The sequence below is a fragment of the Tamandua tetradactyla genome, chromosome 2 (genome assembly GCF_023851605.1).
Source record: "Tamandua tetradactyla isolate mTamTet1 chromosome 2, mTamTet1.pri, whole genome shotgun sequence".
Taxonomy (NCBI): Eukaryota; Metazoa; Chordata; class Mammalia; order Pilosa; family Myrmecophagidae; genus Tamandua; species Tamandua tetradactyla.
The window spans coordinates 103,020,579-103,040,311 of record NC_135328.1 but is presented as its reverse complement, the minus strand read 5'-3'; the positions used below and the strand labels follow the sequence as shown (position 1 = coordinate 103,040,311).

Genomic DNA, 19,733 nt, shown 5'->3' with positions numbered 1-19,733 from the left:
GCAGCATGGCTTTTCCTTTGGCATGTTTAATTGTGATGTTTAATGGGTATCCTTGCAGTTTAAGATCACACTTTTTAAATAAAATTCCCTCCTAATGATGACTCAAGCCCTGCCACCTGATGGGAGAATCAGTAGAACCTGTAGGCTCTTATTTGGAACTGACATTCTCTACTATAATTTTGTTCCAGTTTAATTTTAAATTTTCTTTTTGTTTCACTTGAAAGAAAAGATGATGCTCAGTTTTAAACATTAAAAGTGTACGAGTTGCTTTGTTACAATAAAACAAAACGTGTACACACACACACACACACACACACAAACCGTGAGCCAATAAATCCCCATTATTTAAGCCAATCCATAGAATGGTATTTATTTTGGCAGCCAAGGAACTAAAACACTAGGCCAGAATGGCTTTCTATCATGACTCTAATTTATTTAAACAAAAGTTGTTAAGAAAAAGAAGGCACATTGTGCTGAATTTCTCACTACTCTGAACATATTACTTATTCATTTAAAACTGGGTCAGGAAAAGCTTGATCTATTATTAGAAATACTCCAAAATGTCTAACAAAGCAGTATTTTTTTTTAACCATTTCCAAAAATAATTTACATTAAAACCTTGGATTTAGTTGGTTTCAAATGTCTTGTCAGTGCAAGTGAAATTCCCTGAGGCATTGCTTCAAGATTTGAAAAGACCCTGAATGAATTAGCCTAAATACATGGGCCCCTCATTTGCCTACTAATCTTTCTCAAAGTACATTTGCTAATACACTTTATTTAAAAGAAAAAAAAATGCTTCAAAATGAACAATAGAAAATGAATCTTAAAATAGCAACTGGAGCTATCAAGCATCACAAATAATTTATACTATTTAGTATTATTGCACAAATTGTGACAGTACTAATATAATTTACAAAATCTATGAAGACAAAGTTTTATCAACATTTGACTATGTGGGGAGAGGAAGCTGTGGGGAGACCCTAGCTGAGGGCAGGCCCATCTGAGGGAGAAGACTCTCTCAGGTAGGCACCAGCCACCACCTACTTGGTTATAGGATCTTAGTTGCTGAGGTGAAAAAAGTCACCTAAGGGCCTTCAGCAGATTAAGAAAGCAGAGGAATTCAGCCCAAACCATCTTTTTGGAAGGACCTTTCTGAGACAAAAATGCAGAGGATAAGCAAATTCTGGAACACAGCCCATATTCTGCATACTCTATTGGTGATGTTTTCTCAGTGAGATGCCACTGTCAGAAAGCATCTACTTTGCCAACAGGAGATACTGCTACCCAGTAATAGTAATAGCAATAACATATGGAGCTTATAATTATGTTGTACTTTATTTTTTAAAGGAACACAGCATTAAGATACTTAAAAAGAAGATAGAAATAGAAATATCAGAGTCTAAATTTAAAGCAATAACATCTTGATATGAAAAGAAGAAAGAGTAGGCACTCAGGGAAGATGAAGTGAAGGAGGAAGAAGAGGAGGGAATTTAAAAATTTAAATAAACTAAAGTATAAAGAAGTGGTTGAGGTTACTTTTTTATTCTAAAAGGAACCATCATCTATTAATGCTAAGGTTCTCTACCTACTAAAATGTTCATAGAGAGCCTTATTTAAATCATATTGCCTTTAACAACAGTTATTTCTAAGGAGGAAAATAATAGAGCTATTTAATAATGGAGTGTGTCATCTTGTGTGGACATCTTGGAAAGTTCCTCATCATTTAAAGTCCAAGGAGTGATTGGCGGTAAGTCCTAGGGAGTGTTTTGGAAAAAAGTACATTAAATGGTGGTGAGAAAAGTGGGCCTATGACCTTCCGATGGCAAAGTAGATCTGCATTTCTCTTAAGTTCTTTCCAAGGGGTCTATGTTTGCTTTTATTATATTCATTTTAGACATGCACTTGCCTACTTACTTGCCATCTGCACATTTCCAGAAAGCAAAGACCAGAACATTCTTTGTTGTATTTTCCCCAAACAGTATTAATGTATTATTCTACACAAAGCAAATGTGCAATAAAGTGTTGGACTGGTACAATTGAAAAATGCAAGGTTGAATTAATCTTTGAGTTTTTTTCTTAGACTTTAGGTCTCTGTTGTTATTTAGGCCTTGTTTTCCATTAATATTATGCTTAAAAATGTAAAAATGTAAAAAACATCCTTAGCTGTTGAGCTGTATTTGAACAGAGACTACCAATCTCTACTCCGTAAGATGAAGTGATTCAGGCTTATCCATTAAGAGTTTTCCATTTAACTTAAACTTATATAACAATGCATATAATTAAAGGTATAATTTTAAAATATTTAAATTACAATAATATGTTAATGACCTATGACAATTTAGATCTTTCATCAAACAATTTAACGTAGTCAATTCTTAATATATATTCATTAATAGTTCTTTTTCATTAAAAATATATGTAAGTAAGAGAAAATGGAAGCACCAGATTAAGCCTGCCTCTAAAAGTAATTTTAACTTCCAATTTTAAGGCCCCAAAGTGCTGAAAGTGAGTGGTCTATTTTTCAGTGTCAGCTGCTCTTGAATGAATAACGCTTTCAGTTACATGTCTCAGCAAACTTACGCTCCTCTCTTCAACCTCCTCCTCCTCTCCTTTTCTCTTGCCTTCCTTGTTTCTTCATCCTCTGGTTCAGGCACTGGGTCATCCTCATTGATAACATCCCTGGTTCGTTTTCTCTTTGGTCTCATGCTTTCTCTTCGAGGGAGTTTGTCTTCCTCCTCACCTAAACCCAGCAGTTAAGGATTCAGTGAGGAATACCAGAAAGTGTCCTCTCCCACTACCAAAGTTATGCTTTCCTTGAATTGCTAGTCTCACACATCTGGGACCACAATCCAGCCATCCCCCAGGTCACAATAAGATGCATCATGCCATATAATAAATAATGTATCTGGATTTTCATTTCTTGTTTGGTTCATCAAGTCAAAATCATGAATAAAGATCTCCACATTTTAATAAACTTTACTGATTCAGTCCTCATTTACTTGGATTACTAGATGACTTGGAGTTTTTTTTTTATTTATTAATTTAAAAAAATTAACAAACAAAACATTAAGATATCATTCCATTCTACATATATAATCAGTAATTCTTAATATCATCACATAGTTTCATATTAGTCATTTCTTAGAACATTTGCATCTATTTAGAAAAAGAAATAAAAAGACAACAGATAAAGAAACAAAACAATAACAGAGAAAAAAGAGATTATACATACCATACCCCTTACCCCTCGCTTTCATTTATCACTAGCATTTCAAACTAAATTTAACATTTGCTCCCCCTATTATTTATTTTTATTTCATATGTTCTACTCTTCTGTTGATATGGTAGATAAAAGGAGCATCAGACACAAGGTTTCACAATCACAGAGTCACATTGTGAAAGCTATATCATTGTTCAATCATCATCAAGAAACATGGCTACTGGAACACAGCTCTACATTTTCAGGCAGTTCCCTCCAGCCTCTCCACTACATCTTGAACAACAAGGTGATATCTATTTAATGCATAAGAATAACCTCCAGGATAAGCTCTTGACTCTGTTTGGAATCTCTCAGCCATTGACACTTAGTCTCATTTCACTCTTCCTCCTTTTGGTCGAGAAGGTTCTCTCAATCCCTTGATGTTAATTTTCAGCTCATTCTAGGGTTTTTCTCAATCCCTTGATGCTGAGTCTCAGCTCATTCCAGGATCTCTGTTCCACGTTGCCAGGAAGGTCCACATGCCTGGGAGTCATGTCCCATGCAGAGAGGGGGAGGGTGGTGAGACTGCTCATCATGTTGGCTGGAGAGAGAGGCCACATCTGAGCAACAAAAGAGGCTCTCTTGAGGGTGACTCTTAGGCCTAAATTTTAAGTAGACTAGACCTATCCTTTGTGGGGTTAAGTTTCATATGAACAAACCCCAAGACTGGGGGCTCAGCCTATTGCTTTGGTTGTCCACACTGCTTGTGAGAATATCAAGAATTCAACTTGGGGAAGTTGAATTTCTCCCCACTCTCACCATTCCCTGAAGGGGGCTTTGCAAATACTTTCCCACTCACTGATCGAATCACTCTGGGATTCATCAGGGCATCACTCTGGAAAAACCAACAAAATCTCATGTTCTACCTGAGATTCCACATACTTATGGCATTCAATCAAACTATCTACATAAGTTATATTAGGAAATGCACTAGTCAAAATATAAATTTTGTAACAAATAAACATTTTTTGCTTTAGTCTTACACATAAGGTGACATTTTAAAATATTAATTATCATCTATTTTCAGCACCCTGCAACAATGACATTCCTTTGTTCTTCCTCATGCAAAAACATTTTTAAAATTTGTAGATTGTACATTTCACTATTATTATACACTCTAGGCATTCCTAGATTATACCATCTCAATCTTTAACATCTATCTTTATTTCTGATTTCATTTATGGGTGACTTGGAGTTTTAACTTAGAGTTTAACCTCTAAAACAATTTTAAAATCAAGTCCTAGTTCATAGGTTACCAATTGCAACACACAGAGGTTCAGTGATTTACCACTATAGATTGACCACTGCTTCTGTTTTAAAACAAAGGACAGAAATGATAAGGAAATGCTAGAAAACAGATCAATTTTGGAGAAATTCATTCAGTCCTTAAGATTCCTCTTAACTCAAATGATCTTTCTTCTTGATTCCAAATAGTTCCTTCTTGTTTCTAAATATTTCTTGTCCCTTTCCTTAGATGAAATTGATAGTAAACACAGTGGCATGGTCATTCCAACTTATGAAAAGAAATAGGTAACTTGTAAATAGCGTGAAACTTAGAAAATGACATTATTTTATTATTCATCAATTAACAATTAAGGCCTCATATATCTATAACTTCTTAGAAAGTGCTGGATAAAGATAATTCAGTTTGTTCCATTACAGAGCTTATAAAATACATTCTTAATTTCATTTCTGTTACTTGTTTTTTTTATTGTGAAAAATAGCGTATATACAAAGAAGCAATAAATTTCAAAGCACAGTGCAATAATTAGTTATAGAACAGATTTCAGAGTTTGATATGGATTACAGTTCCACAATTTTAAGTTTTTCCTTGTAGCTACTTTAAGATACTAGAGACTAATAGAAATATCAATATAATGATTCAGCAGTCAAACTTCTTTGCTAAATACTATCTTCTCTGTTATAACTCCACTTTCTCCTTTGATCTTCCTCCCAATCTTTAGGGGTATTTGGGCTATGCTCAGTCTATCTTTTTCATGTTGGAAAGGGCTGCTGATACTGTGGGATAGGGGGGTGGAACTAGTTATTGTTCTGGAAAGGCTAGCCACTCTGAGTTTCAGGCCTAATTTGACCCAGGAACCCATCTGGAGGTTGTAGATTTCTCAAAAGTAATCATAGTACATGGAAACTTTGTAGAATCTCAGAAAAGCCCAAGACATTCTTTAGGGTTGGCAGAAATGCTTTTGGTTGGGGTTTGGCAAACCATGATAAATAGCAATATCTAGCTGAAGCTTATGCAAGAGTAGACTCCATAGTAGCCTCTGATTCTATTTGAACTCTCTCAGCCACTGATACTTTATTTGTTATAATTCTTTTCCCACTTTTGGTCAGGAAGGCATTGTCAACCCCATGGTGCCAGAGCCAGGCTCATCCCTGGGAGTCATATCCCATGTTGACAGTGAGACTTTCACCCCTGGGTCATTTCCCACATTGTGGGGAGGATAATAATTTCATTTGCAGATTGGGTTTACATAGATAGAGGCCACATCTGAGCAACAAAAGAGGTCCTCTGAAAGTAGCTCTTAGGCATCCACTATATAAATAAGCTTCATTAGAGCAAGCTTCAAGATCAAGGGGTTGGCCTTTTAACTTGGGAGTCCCTAATGTTTGAGGCAGTATTAGGGTTTTCCTCAGTGGTAAAGTTTAATAGTTTCATATTTTTTTCTCCAGTCCCTCAAGGGATGTGGCCAATTTTTAAAAATTATCTGCTCAATATACTCTGGAATGTCTTTGGGAATTACATTAAGCTATGCAGAATTACAAGCCCTCATTCCCATTCTGTGCTCCATGTGTTTGGGTTGTTTAAATTATATATATCCAAAGAGGTTTAGTTAGATGATGTGCTACAGAAAATTTAGGTTTTGGATAAAATAAACCTCTCTTCCCTTGGTCTTTCAGAGTAGGTGAAGTTCTAAAATACAGACAATGTTTCCCTGACCCCTCATTTCTTAATTACTTCTTAACTTCTGCCTTTTATAATAAATTATTATAAATAATAAATTAAAACTCAATTGTAACTTAAATAGAAGTTACAATAGGGAAAAAATTGTGCTTTAATAGAAAACATGAACTATCACTAGTATCCCCTTCTGTGTTACCTGATTCTGGTTCTATGGGAGCTATTTTACAACTTTATAAGATATACCTACTGGATAGCAATGCAAAATAATTCTTGTTTATAGACATGGAGGGGCAAAACTCTACCTAAACCCTCCCCTAAAAAAACCAGTTCTCCCTCTATTTGCACAATCACTTCAATATTCCTAATCTATAAATGTGTCCATTCTTTGGTTTTTCTCTGAGTTGGTTGCAACATTTACTGGTTTCCTCATTAATGAGTTAAATATATTATTTTAAATATATATTTGAGGTTCATGATTTTGGTTTTTTGGGGGGAATTTATCTGTCAATACTTCTTCTTGAAACTTTTTCATTGATATTTCAGATCTAAGATCTAGTTATTATCTATCAAGTTGACCAAATCTGGGCTAGCAAGAGAAATGGGAGGATAACGTCTGAGTTTTGAAAACCATCCTCTGTCATCAACCCCAAGAAAATTTCGTTTGTTAAATATTATGTCAAATGTTGTGTTATTTAAACCCCATTCTGGCCTTCTGAAAACTACTTTTATTAGCACGGTTCCAACCCAGCACTTTAAGGGCTTGGGCTGAGGCAGCCCAAAGACCAAAGGCCATGTCAGGCATGAAGTCAGATGTGAATTTTATTGGAATTTATGAGCAGAAGAAGATTCCTCGCAATGGTGGCCAGTTGGGAAATGGAAGTTAGAGCTCTGCAAAGGCAGCTGGATGTGCAAGGGCTTATATGGGTTTAGGACAAGGGTGTGAGATCAGAGTTCCAGCAGGGTCCCTTGACATAGGGGTTTGGAGGTTTGTTATCAACAGTGATCAAGGGAGAGAGTTTCAATGTTTTGTTTATGATACCATATTTAACCTCTGACCCAGTCATTGTAGGTGACAGTAACTTATTTTCAATGTGGAGTGAGGGTGGGGGGAGGCCCAAGCTATGAATCTCCACAGTCACACTGACCACTAATTATGGAAAGGGCAAGAAATTGAGAAACTGTTTTACCCACAAATAACTCAAGAACTCAAGCTGCCACTTAGTGCTCTGCATTTTAGTATTTTTCTTTTAAGACTAAATTATTAAATTCTTTCCTTTACTACTTGCATAGTTTTATCAAGGATGAAATGTGTAGCATCAAATCTATTACCATTTAGAAACAAAAAAAAGCAGTCTTTAGTGCTTTAATTAGTTTCCAAATATTCAGATTCTAGAAAATGAATGTATTAAAGTTACCTACTAAATGCAAATTTGCTCACAGTGCTACTTTTTGGAAGGGGCTCAATTCAATATAGGAGTCATGTCACCCAGAATCTGTGTGAGACTACGGATGTTTTCATTTAGGAGTCTCCTAATTAATATAGGCAATTGGCACAGTGAACATTTATTGGCTCCAAAATTGCACTCAGAATATTAAAGGGATAGTCTCCATATGCCCTGTAGTTGAACACTTGAATTCTTCTTTAGATGCTGCCCTTTCTTTAACTTTTGGGAAAAGCAGAGCTTTTGCTCATACAATGATCTTTTGCTCATTCCAGGCCAGGAGTGGACTGGATCCCTGAGAAGCAGTCACAATCCAGGTTCTTTACTGAGACTGCACAAAATAAAAACAATGTAGCAATTCAGTCAAAATACTCATGAATTCAGTAGAAAAGAACCAGCTCATCAATTTTAATTGAACCACCTGGTCAGTTTTGTTAAAATGACCAATCTGCTAGTATCTTATAGATTCACCCTTAAAGCAAAGCTAAAAGAGAAAAAAAAGGCTTTTCTGGGAAGAACAGAAGAGAAATAAAAAAGCAAAATTTTCTAGATTACCATCTACTTGATTATGGGCAACTTATAAATTGGGTGAAATGTGCATGTGCCAATTGAATGAAATCTGGAGTGGAGATTCTCTTTGCTGGACTTGCTTTCTTTTCTGAAACCATCAAAAATCATTCATACATACTCTGTGTTTAAATGTGATAACATAAGCACACAAAATAAAATTAGTCCCCTGAATTTACTTCTTTATCATAGAGAACATATCCCCTGTACTCACTTCTTTACCATAGGAATCATATCCGTACTTACTTGAACTTTCCTCAGTATCATCTTCTTTTTCCTCTACTTGTATTTGTACTATTGAAGAAAGAACAAATACATCAATTATTTAAATGACAATACATTCATTAGTAACTGTTTTTTTTTCATTTTTGCATAGGCAGGCACCGGGAATCAAACCCAGGCGCCCGGCATGGCAAGTGAGAATTCTGCCACTGGGCCAGTGCTACACCACCCACTGGTTTTTAATTTTTTACTTTTATCATTATGGTTTTTTGCAGTAAATAGAAACATTTTTCCAAACACTCATCAAAATGAGCAGTACTTATTAAAGATATACTGCTAAAGCATCTTTTTGTGTGTGTATGCCGAATGGCAGGAGTCATATTTCACTATTTTTCCATGTGAGTATCCCATTATTGCAGCATCATTTATTGAATTTTTATTTGTTTGTTTGTTTTTGTTGGCTTGGTCTTGTTTTGTGTGTTTGTTTGGGAAGTGCATGGGCCGGGAATCCAAGCCAGGTCTCCCACATGGCAGGTGAGAATTCTACCACTGAACTGCCATCATACCCCGCTATGCATCTTATACAATATTATACAGAGTCCTCTTCTTTACTGCCTTCAGGGATTTGCAAAATATATCAGTTATGAACCTTTCTGCTCAATTTCAAAATAACTTAGCCAAAATAAATTCTGTATTAAAATGGGTAAACTTGGGATTCGTTGGATCTTTTCATTCTCTGAAAAACTGAATTGTGAGTAATGCTATATCCACACGTTCAAGTCAATTTGGCTATTGTAACCATACTAGCCCCTTAAAAACAGAGAATAATTTTTTCCACAGTTACCCAGTGTCAAAGAGCCTTTTATAAAATTCTTAAAGCCTTAGTTAGATTATTTCTATAGGCATTATATTGCTACAGCCAAAATTTCTTAACACACTGAGAATATTATACCAATTTGGAATGACCAACTCCTCTTAACAATGTGGAGACAGGTGATGTCTTAGTTTGCTTTATTTTATACGCACATATGTAAAATTTTTAATAATGCAGTAATATGGGAAAAAATATATTGATTGGCAGATTCTTTCCCTTGCCAACCTAGTGTCCATTTATCACAAGTTTAGTTAATCATCCAGGGACAGAGCTCCACAATTTATCATGGTAAAAATTAGAATAGATTATTTTCTTTAAAAATATAGCAGGGGGGAATGGTTTATAAAATATTAATTTTATCATATTTTTATCAAAGGCCGATGGGTTTAAGTTTAAAGGAAAAAAGCAGCAAAGATGGCAAACAATGTTGCTTTAAACAGAGAAAACAGCCTTCAGTTGTGATTCTGCTCACATGCTGTCAAAGGTTAATATTCAGCATATTAAGAGGCAACACTTGCCAAGAGTTTAAATTCCATTCACAAAGCAGATTACTGAGTATTTTTTTTTGCCTTAAAACAGCATCTGCATAAAAATTTTTAGGGAATGCAAAAATGTTATCACATAATATCAGGGATGGAATGTGAAGATAAAGGTTCCTTTGTTCAGGGTGGGCATATGCCTTCTGTTGCTGCCTCTAACTGGATCTACACAGGACAAAGATCTTTATGTTATTACTGAGAGTTTGCAATAATGAAGGCAGACACTTCTAAGAAGATATTCTACATTCAACAATCGGTCATGGTCTTTTATTTGCAATTAATGCCACCAGCAAGCTTCTTCAGTCTAAGAAGAATACCCTAGAAAGGCATTTTAATGACAAACAATTAGCCTCGGAGCAGGGTCTTGTCACAGTGTGCATAATATAGAAACAGCTGATAATCAATAAAGAACAACACACAGCTATTCTGCTCCATGTATAGCAAGTTTTTAAAAATTTGCACAATATATTTTACAGATTTAAAATGATCAACGCACTAGAACATGATTAAAGTTAATTACAAGAAATAGAAAAAAATACCAAATGAAGAAAAATATAAGCAAACCTTTAGGAAGGATCATACATTAAATAAAAACAGCAGAATCAGATGTCCCAAACCAAGGAGATGGGCAAGAAATCAATTTTGTCTAATAACTAGTGAAGAGAAAAAGCAGTGCTGGAGCAATGAATTATTTTCTCTGGTACAGGAAGGAAAGTTATGAATGATCACTAAATAAAACCTAAAAATCCATAAGGGGAGACATCCTTGTGATTGCAAGTGGAGAGCCCAAAAAAGAGCTATAATTTTTAAGTGATGGATGGGGAGTGTTGTAGTAACAGTTGCTTCCTTCCCTTTGAGTTGACTTTCCAGTTGAGTTGCTGGTCTGTGCACAACAATCTCCATTCTCATTGGGTGCCCTTGTGCTCAACAGCATTCTTTTGTCTGGCAGTTGTTAGGGTTTAGGACTTCAGATACATCAGAGCCACAGAACAGTAATTTTTGCAGTCATTGCAAAAATAATTGGTTTGCTCTTGATTCTAACCCTTAGCAAAGGCACCAGCATCAAGAACCAAACAGCAGAGATCTGACCAAGAGATGAAAGACTTCATCAAGATCCTCAGACCAATTATTTAGCCTGCAAAGTAAGTATCAACACTCATCTGCATCTCCTTTGACTCAAAGCAGCGCTAAAAGCTAAGGAACTCCTTGCCATGGATTGAATTATGTCCCCCCAAAAGACACGTTCAAGTCCTAATCTCCAATACTATGAATGTGAACTTTTTGTACAATCATTGTAAACTGTTATCAGTTGAAATGTGGCCAAACTGGATTAAAATAGACTCAAATCCAATGTGACTGGTGTCCTTTAAAGCAGAAGAAATTTGGACACATTAAGTAGGACACAGACTGAAACACAGAGACAGAGAGGCAGCCATGTGACAGAGGAAGAAATTAAGTTATGCTGCCACTACCAAGGAAAGACATGGATTGTTGGACACCCACCAGAAGCCAGGGGAGAGACATGGAATGGATTCTCCCCTTTAAGACAAAGTATGTCCCTGATACCACCTTGCTTTTGGACTTCTACCCTCAAGAACCATGTGATAATAATTTTCTGTTTTTTAAGTCAACTAATCTATGGTACTTTATTACAGATAAGACATCCTTCCATGACAAAAACCTTTTCAAAGGAATAACTCAGAACACTTAAAAGAGAACTGCAGACTCTTTCCCTTCTCAGACAATTTTTGAATTGGCCTGTTGTAATCCCTTCTCTCAGCAATTCCTATTAGCTTATTCTCAATCATATGACTTCCTCTTATGCTTTGGCTGCTTCTCAAAGTTTATTGATTATGTACCTTAAAAATAGCCTTTTTTCCTCAGGAGTGATGGGAGGAGAGAGCATGGAGAGACAGGGTGGTCCTGTCTAAATGTTGGAGGCAGCAAGCAAAACTCCACTGAAGTATGCTTATTTAAGAGAGGAATATGCAATAGGCACAGATGAACTCCTAGGCAACCCAGATCCTCATTCCATGCAAATAAACCAGTAATTAGAAATGTTAAAAGGAAACAACAGCAAAATGTGACATTTCAGAAGAATTGGAGTCTTTCAGAACAGTAGATACAGTTCTGAAATTTCTCTCTCTCTCTCTCTCTCTCTCTCTCCCTGGAATTTCTTTTTAATTTATTATAGTGTTGAAAGAAGTTTATGATCCTTCAGTATTACAGAATGACCAAGTGGCCCTGAGAGTTAAATGGCATTACTTGTTCCTTTGCCCCACACTTATTTCTTGAATTGATGTTTGTAGCACCAGCTCATTACTTGAGAAACTGAAATTCATTTATTTAACTGGCATTTATTGAGCACCAACAAAGGGGTCAGTCACTGAGAAAAATGCTCAAGGGTAGGAGATTGTAGACTAGCAAAGAAAATACTGTTACCTTTAAGTAGCCTGGCTATTTGATGCAGAAGAATGACTTTATAACAATGAAATCCAAGATGAGGCTTGAGTATTTCATTGTCCTACTTAATTGAGTTAGAGCATCAATTTATTAGATATATTTATTAGGCTCTTTTGTGTGTTTTTTTCCAGGGTTCCTTTTGTGTGTGTGAAGAACCAGGGTTGAAATGCCCTGGTGCCAATCTCTGTGCCTCTCATAACAACAGAGTGCCCTTTACCTCAGACTAAACTGCCCCATGCAAATTTCCAAATTTTTGTTAACAAATCCATGTCATCACTATGAGATTTCAGTGTGGAGCATAAGAAAAAGAAAAGAATCAAGTGTGATACCAAGGTTTTTGGCCTGAGCAACTGGAAAGAAGGAGTTGAAAGAAAAGGATATGGGAAAAGATGTAGAAAGAGTAGTTTAGGAGGGGCAGGAATTAAAGGTCAGGGGTTTAGTTCAACATGTTGGATTTAAGATGCCTATTAGACATCTGAGTATGATGTTGAATAGGCAGCTAGATATTTGAATCTTGTCTTCAGAAGAAAAGCCTGGACTAGAAATATAAATTTGGGAATTATTAGCCTGTAGATGGAATTTAAAATCATGGGACTAGGAGAAACCACCAAGAAAATGACTAAACGGTACAAAACAAGACCTAAAAATTGCCAAGACAAGGAGAAGAACCAACTGAAGAGACTGGGAACAAGCAATTATGGGGGGGGGAGACTGTGGAAGGCAAGTGATGTGCAACAAGGATACATTATAGGCTGCAAAGTTAAGGACTGAAAATTGATTACTGGATTTGGCTATGTGGAGGTCAATAACGACCTTAGCAGGAGTAGATTTAGTGAAATGTTGGGGGTAAAAGCCTGAATTAGAGTGGCTTTAAGAGACAATGGGGAGTGAAGAACAGGAGACAGTTTTGCTGCAAGTTAATTGGCTGCAAAAAGGCACAAAATATGGAGTGGTAGTTGGCAAGGGAAAGGGGGTTTAAGAGCATGCCCTTGTCTGTGGGTGGGAAAGATCCAAAGAGAATGAGATGTCTGTGATGTAGGTAATGAAATAACTCCCGTATAATGTTGCTCAAGCAATGCAAACATGAACTCCTTGTTATTGTAGTGGTTGTTGATTTTGCTCTTGGGCTGTGCTCCTTTAACTAAGAGTTTTTTAAGTGACTGGGAAACTTGCTAATATACCTCTTGTCAGCTATCCCAGCCCCAGTTCAAAGTCTGGGACTGAAAGATAGGGATGGGAGAAGAAAAAAGACAGAAAAAGAAAAGTGGGGAGAAGTAAGGAGAGAAAGGGAAGACTACAGCAAAGGAAGGAAGGTAAAGGAATATAAAATGGCAGGAAGGATAATAGTAAATGACAAGAAAAAAAGAAGAATAGGTAAAAATCTAAATATAAAGGAGAAAGTCGTGTTTTTGTTGTTGCTACACATTAGGTGCAAATTCCCATAATGAAAAGCATTCCATATTTTAGAAACACCTCAATTAATAAAAATTAGACTACCTTCAGCTATTTCTACTAGGTGCTTTAACAAGAATTTCAAAGTGAGGAACTAGAAACTGTAGGCAAAGTAAAGGTGCCTACATTTAGGAAATACATTTCATATTTCCTATCTAAAGGGACACATTTCTTAAAATGATGTATTCCAATGTAAAATTTTCCTTGTTCCATAAGGAAGAAGAGTTATGAGCCCATTAATATAAACTTTCTTCCCTCAAGGGAAAAAAAAGAAAAGAAACACCATTGAGATAATAAAAAATAAGCTATAATTGTTTTTGCGTCTTTAAAATGTAGCATTCTTTTGAATAGTAGATACCATGTAGATTTTATACTCCAAAAAATTCTAGGTCTGATGCCATCCGGTAGCCCCTAAAATTGCTAATGCTTAATTATAACTATGGTGATGATGATGATTATGACATAGAGAAAATAATATATATAGGAGCAAAAACCAATAATAGTATTTAGATATTCTGCTTTACTAAATCCCAAACAAAGGGCAAACCAATGCAAATCTCAAAAACAGTAAGCGGGGCGGGCCGCGGTGGCTCAGCGGGCAAAGTGCTTGCCTGCCATGCCGGAGGACCTCGGTTCGATTCCCGGCCCCAGCCCATGTAAAAAACAAACAAACAAACAAAATACAATAAAGCAAGAAGATGTTTCCCTTCCTTCCTTCTCTCTGTCTTTCCTTCCCTTCCTCCCTCTAAAAAAAAAAAAAAAAAAAAAAACAGTAAGCAAAGTTTGCCCTAGGAAGACTTGAGTCACCAACCCTCACTGAGGTATCATGTTTCCTGAAAATTATGGCCTAACTTTCTACATCCATTCACTTATGATAACACTATTGGTGGGAACAGAAGCCATTGTCTACAAAATCTAATAAACATAACAGGTATGATTTTTTCTTCCTATAGAATAGGATCTACTCAGGGCATTAAATCTGATTCAGTTTAAAGCAACAGCTCCTTTTATTTTTGCTTCTGTTAGGTAAGGACAAGAGAATGCTCATGAAACTTTAATTTAACAATCCTAAATTCTTCAAATAATGGACTTAAGCAGAATGTTTTGGAAACCATAGAGTAAAGAGAAGAAATATTTAGTCCATACATTAAAAAAAAAAGATAATAAATCTGTAAAGTGCAAGATGTTAGAAACTTCTCAGGAGTGCGAAAAGCAGAATGAGACGAGCTATACCTAAACACCCACCATCAAGGTATCTGGAGGGAAAAATGACAGAACTAAGGTGGCTAAGCCTCTGTGTGTGCTAGCCTCTTTGTTATTTTCCTTCATGCCAGTCTTAAGAAAACTATGAGCACATACACTCAGAAACACACTTAACAGAACTTGTATAATAAATCTCAAAAAAGGCTGGTCACATTTTCAAACATTATAATGTCTTGGTGAAACAAAATAGTTATTTTAAATCTCTGAGGTTATAAAATTATAAAGAGAATCATAATTTTGGTTTCAGGCAAGGCTCACCAGACTAAAAGAGGGAGGAACAAAAAGATACAATGGTTACTGTAGCTGTCATTCTGCAATGCTTTTCCTCCTCCTAGCTTATGTTCTTTTTTTTTGAGGCTCTGGGTCTCTGCGGAGTAGAAAAGAAATAGCTGCTAGTATCTGCTTTATTAAAAACACAATATAAAATACTATAGTTGCCAAACGGAAGAGGATGAAGTCTGTGGAGAAACACATTTTACTGTGAGGACCCAAAGAGAAGCTGGCTAACCCTGAGAAGAATAAAAGAAAAGGGATGGGGGTGGGGTGGGGAGAAATAAATAAATAAAATGCACTCAAAGATCTCCATTCTATCCTTTTACAGCATAAATAAATCTTTGTTTTTTAATAAGAAGAAGGGGATGGAACAGCATTTTAAATTTTTCTCAGATGTTTTCCTTCTGCTTTTATTGTACATGAAATTAAAATTAAACACAGGCTGAGCGAAGAGAGTAGCTGTTTCCAAATTCTACCACCCCTGAAATGGAAGACCAAATATGAAATGCTGAAGCATAATTCTTCAAATGAGAATTACATGTTGGAGTATTTGTGACAAACTACAATTAAGTATTTCATGACATCATTGGTCTATAGAAAGAACAAAAGCAGCTCCTATTCTATCAGGTTTGAAGCATTTTTTTAAAACTATACATATTCAATAAATAATTAGCTATTTACAAAGATATTAAGAGCTCTCTTTGGTTGCACAAAATAACTGGTGAGTCTTGCCTTTTTTTGCATTTACAGTCTTTTGAGGGGTGGGGTGGGGCATTTCTTATTTGACCATGCTGTCATAACATACATTCAGAGTGTGTGCACTCACACTGCAATTACCACCACTGTAAATAAGTGCGGTGAAACGAAAGTACATTCTCTTGTGTGACTAAAATCTTTTATAGTAATAGAATACCAAAATAACAACTAGATGAAAGTATGAACATGTGTTATAAATCCTTGGCAGCTATGCTTATATCCTTAGCTTATTTAGAACAAAAAAGAACACATTATCCTTCATAGCTCTTCTGCAATATTCCAAGTCATGAAGAAGAATGGTTGTCAGATTCCTGGATAAACAAACAAAATGAAACAAACAAACAAGCCAAAACACTAAAGAATTGTAAAACAGTTGAAAGTGGATGATGGCTCCAAGCATAAAAATGTTTGGAGCAAGGCTGCTGAACATCTTCACCCTTCTCTCCTAGCACTGCTGAGGCTCACATGCGAGGTACTAATTACTTCTCATTAGCATCTATCAGTAAATATTAATGGTGTCTTCTAAAGAACTAAGGTGGTAGGACAGGGTAAAGGGAAGGCTGCCTGATGAAGGAAAGACTGCAATGCTGTACTAGAAGACAGGAGCAAAAGAAAGAAAACAAGAGCTGTACAGGACATCGGGTTCATCATTTCCTGAAATGTGGAAGACTTATCTTCTTGACAAAATTTAGGCCTGAAGAATGAAGTGATTGAGTTTATTATTCTTTCGTAAAAAAATAAAGAAGGAAGTCATGGACTAGAATGAATCATTCTTTTTCCAGCTGTTTGGGAAAATCATGCTTTGTGAGGTTTGCTACCTAACTGAAGATATTAATTAATACAGTTGCCAGTTAAGGGAAAGGAATTCTGAGTTCTAGGTATCTTCATGAGTTTATAAAAATTGTGACACCCTCATGCCAAACTTGTTTTCCTATTGGCTGTATTTACATTAGTAAGTAAGATTAACTCCATAGTTTTTATGTGGTCTGTAATTTTGTTAAAATAGTTCATACAGAATGCGGTATGTGTGTGTTAGTTTATATCCTAGGAGCAGCTAGGTAACATCTGGGAACTCTAGCTAGTAATACACAAGGCCAGAATGGATATTTAATATCTGAAAGTTGCTAGCCAAAAGCATTGTAGCTATCTCTATCTCAGACAAACACCAGATGGTTTGTTAATTGGAGTAATCCTTATTAGAAGTTAATTTCATGAAATTAAATGTGATCAAGGTAGATTGGCTAGAAATATTATGTCTGCACCTGTCCTAACATGCAAAGGGTCAGTGAAGTTATTTGGCTCCAGTTTTCTCTGCTTCTTATGGTTCTCTGGGCTAGCTCCAAATGGTCCTTTGCTTAGGGGCTTAATGGAAGATTTTGTTATTTAACTTCAAAATTATCTGACTCCTGCCCCTAGAGTCTAACCACAGTAGGCTCTTTCCTTTGGCATTTATGTAAGGAGCTCCCACAGTACCTAAAAGGAATGCTACCCAGTTTACAGACCTGGGAATGGAATACATACAAGGTTTGTTTGTGTAGCCAAATTTGACCTGAGTCCTGATTTTTTCTGGCAACATCACCTTGAGTGAGATTGTACCAAAGGGAACATATAGCCTGTTTGAGCTATGGGCCTACTCTATTTGAGGCCAAAGACACCCATCAAAAAAAAATAAAGACTAGGGGAGTGCCAAGATGGCAGCTTAGCAAGTGCCAAGATGTGTGGGATTTAATTCATCCTACAGAGCAGCTACTAAATAGCCAGGAACTGTACAAAACAACTGCTGGGGCCATGTCAGTGACCAGACATAGTATACCCCAGTCTGGACCAGCTGGACCAGCTGCAAGCCCCCCAGAACCGTGAGTTCCTCAAGCCGCAGCAGCTAGTGCCCCCCCACACACACACACACAGCCTGCTTCCCAGAGGGGAAAGGAAAGGGGCTTTACCAACAGCAGGGGCTGAGCCCAACCAAGCTTCAATTGTGGAATTAATTCACAAATTCTGACTACTAAAAATAGGCCCCCAGCTCAGCTGAACCTCATCAAAGCAGAAGTTGTTGACTTTTGCCCCGATGCTGGGGAGACAGGGCTGACGGAAAAAGAAAACAGACAAAAAGAAACAGAGATTTTTTGGATTGGATGACACATAATACTTGAAAGGGTCTTGGCCCTGAAGGAAAGGAGGGGGCACATAGGATCTGAAGGTACTCAAAGTAACATACCAACTTATGCTCTTGATTGGCAAACCCAAAGAACAGGGGTCATGTTCTGAGAAGGATTTTTCTCTTTCTTTTCTGTGGCTGTGTTTCTACGAAGGCTTGACTGCCTTTGGATATAGCAGCAGGGCTTCTCAGGCTGCAACTACCCCAGGCATAGGCAGAAACAAGCTTGTTGGAGAGATTGTCTGGAGCCTTTGCCTTTCCCAGGAGAGGGGTGGGGCCCAGCTCAGGTGGATTCTCTCCCTCAAGGAATTCAGACCCCAGAGTTTGGAAAATTGAAGGGATTAAAGCCAGCCTACAACCTCTCCTCTGTCTCCAACATGCCCCCCAGCAGGGAGAGTCTGCTGAAGTTAAAGGTACCGCATCACCTTATGCTGGTGGGAGCTGCAGGCAGACAAGCACCACATACCGGACAGGACAGGGAAAAACAGAGAGCCCAGAGGCTTCATGGGAAAGTCTTTCAATCTGCTGGGTCTAAGCCACAGGGAAAATTGACACAGGTGACTCTTTCCTCCTGATTGGAGGCCAATTTGGGCTGGGAAAATCTGGCTGTGGTCTATAATACCTAAGTAGACCCTCCTAAGGGTAGGGGGGAAAAGGCACCATACAGACAGGGCAAGAAACAAGAAAACAAGAACTGAAAAATTCTGCTCTGTAAACAAAACGTAAGGTAGAGGTCCAGAATAAGCTGAACTGAATGTCAAAGAACATAGACAACAAAGTTATCTAGCAAGAAAATCCTAGGTAAAAGAAGTGAAAGCAATCTCCAGAATAAACTAATTAAGGTAATTAAATGCCTAGACGCAGCAAAAAATAACAAATCATACAGGAAAATTGAAGATATGGCCCAGTCAAAGAAACAAACCAACAATTCAAATGAGATACAGGAGTTGAAACAATTAATACAGAATATATGAACAGACATAGAAAATCTCATCAAAAATCAAATCAATGAGTTGAGGGAGGATATAAAGAAGGCAAGGAATGAACTAAAAGAAGAAACCAAAAGTTTGAAAAAACAAATCACAGAACTTATGGGAATGAAAGGCACAGTAGAAGAGATGAAAAAAAAAACAATGGAAAGCTACAATGTCAGATTTCAAGAGGCAGAAGATAGGATTAGCAAACTGGAGAATGGAACATCTGAAATCCAACAAGCAAAAGAAAGTATAGGGAAAAGAATGGAAAAATATGAGCAAGGACTCAGAAAATTGAATGACAACATGAAGCGCATGAATATACATGTTGTGGGTATCCCAGAAGAAGAGAAGGGAAAAGGAAGAGAAAAACTAATGGAGGAAATTATCAATGAAAATTTCCCAACTCTTATGAAAGACTTAAAATTACAGATACAAAAAGTGCAGCATACCCTAAAGAGAATAGATCCAAATAGACATACTCCAAGACACTTACTAATCAGAATGTCAGATGTCAAAAAAAAAGAGGGAATCTTGAAAGCAGCAAGAGAAAAGCAACCCATCACAT

The 19,733-nt window shown here is 36.8% G+C and overlaps 1 protein-coding gene across 1 annotated transcript in view; it reads right to left on the bottom strand.

Moving 5' to 3' along the window:
- TMC1 (transmembrane channel like 1) overlaps positions 1–19,733 on the bottom strand; it is a 469,408-nt gene that overhangs the window by 118,255 nt on the left and 331,420 nt on the right. Inside the window, exons 9-10 of the mRNA XM_077148434.1 lie at positions 8,438–8,485; positions 2,581–2,740 (exon numbers count right to left, since the gene is read on the bottom strand). Of these exons, the coding sequence (XP_077004549.1) occupies positions 2,581–2,740; positions 8,438–8,485 (208 nt within the window). The remainder of the gene's footprint in view (positions 1–2,580; positions 2,741–8,437; positions 8,486–19,733) is intronic.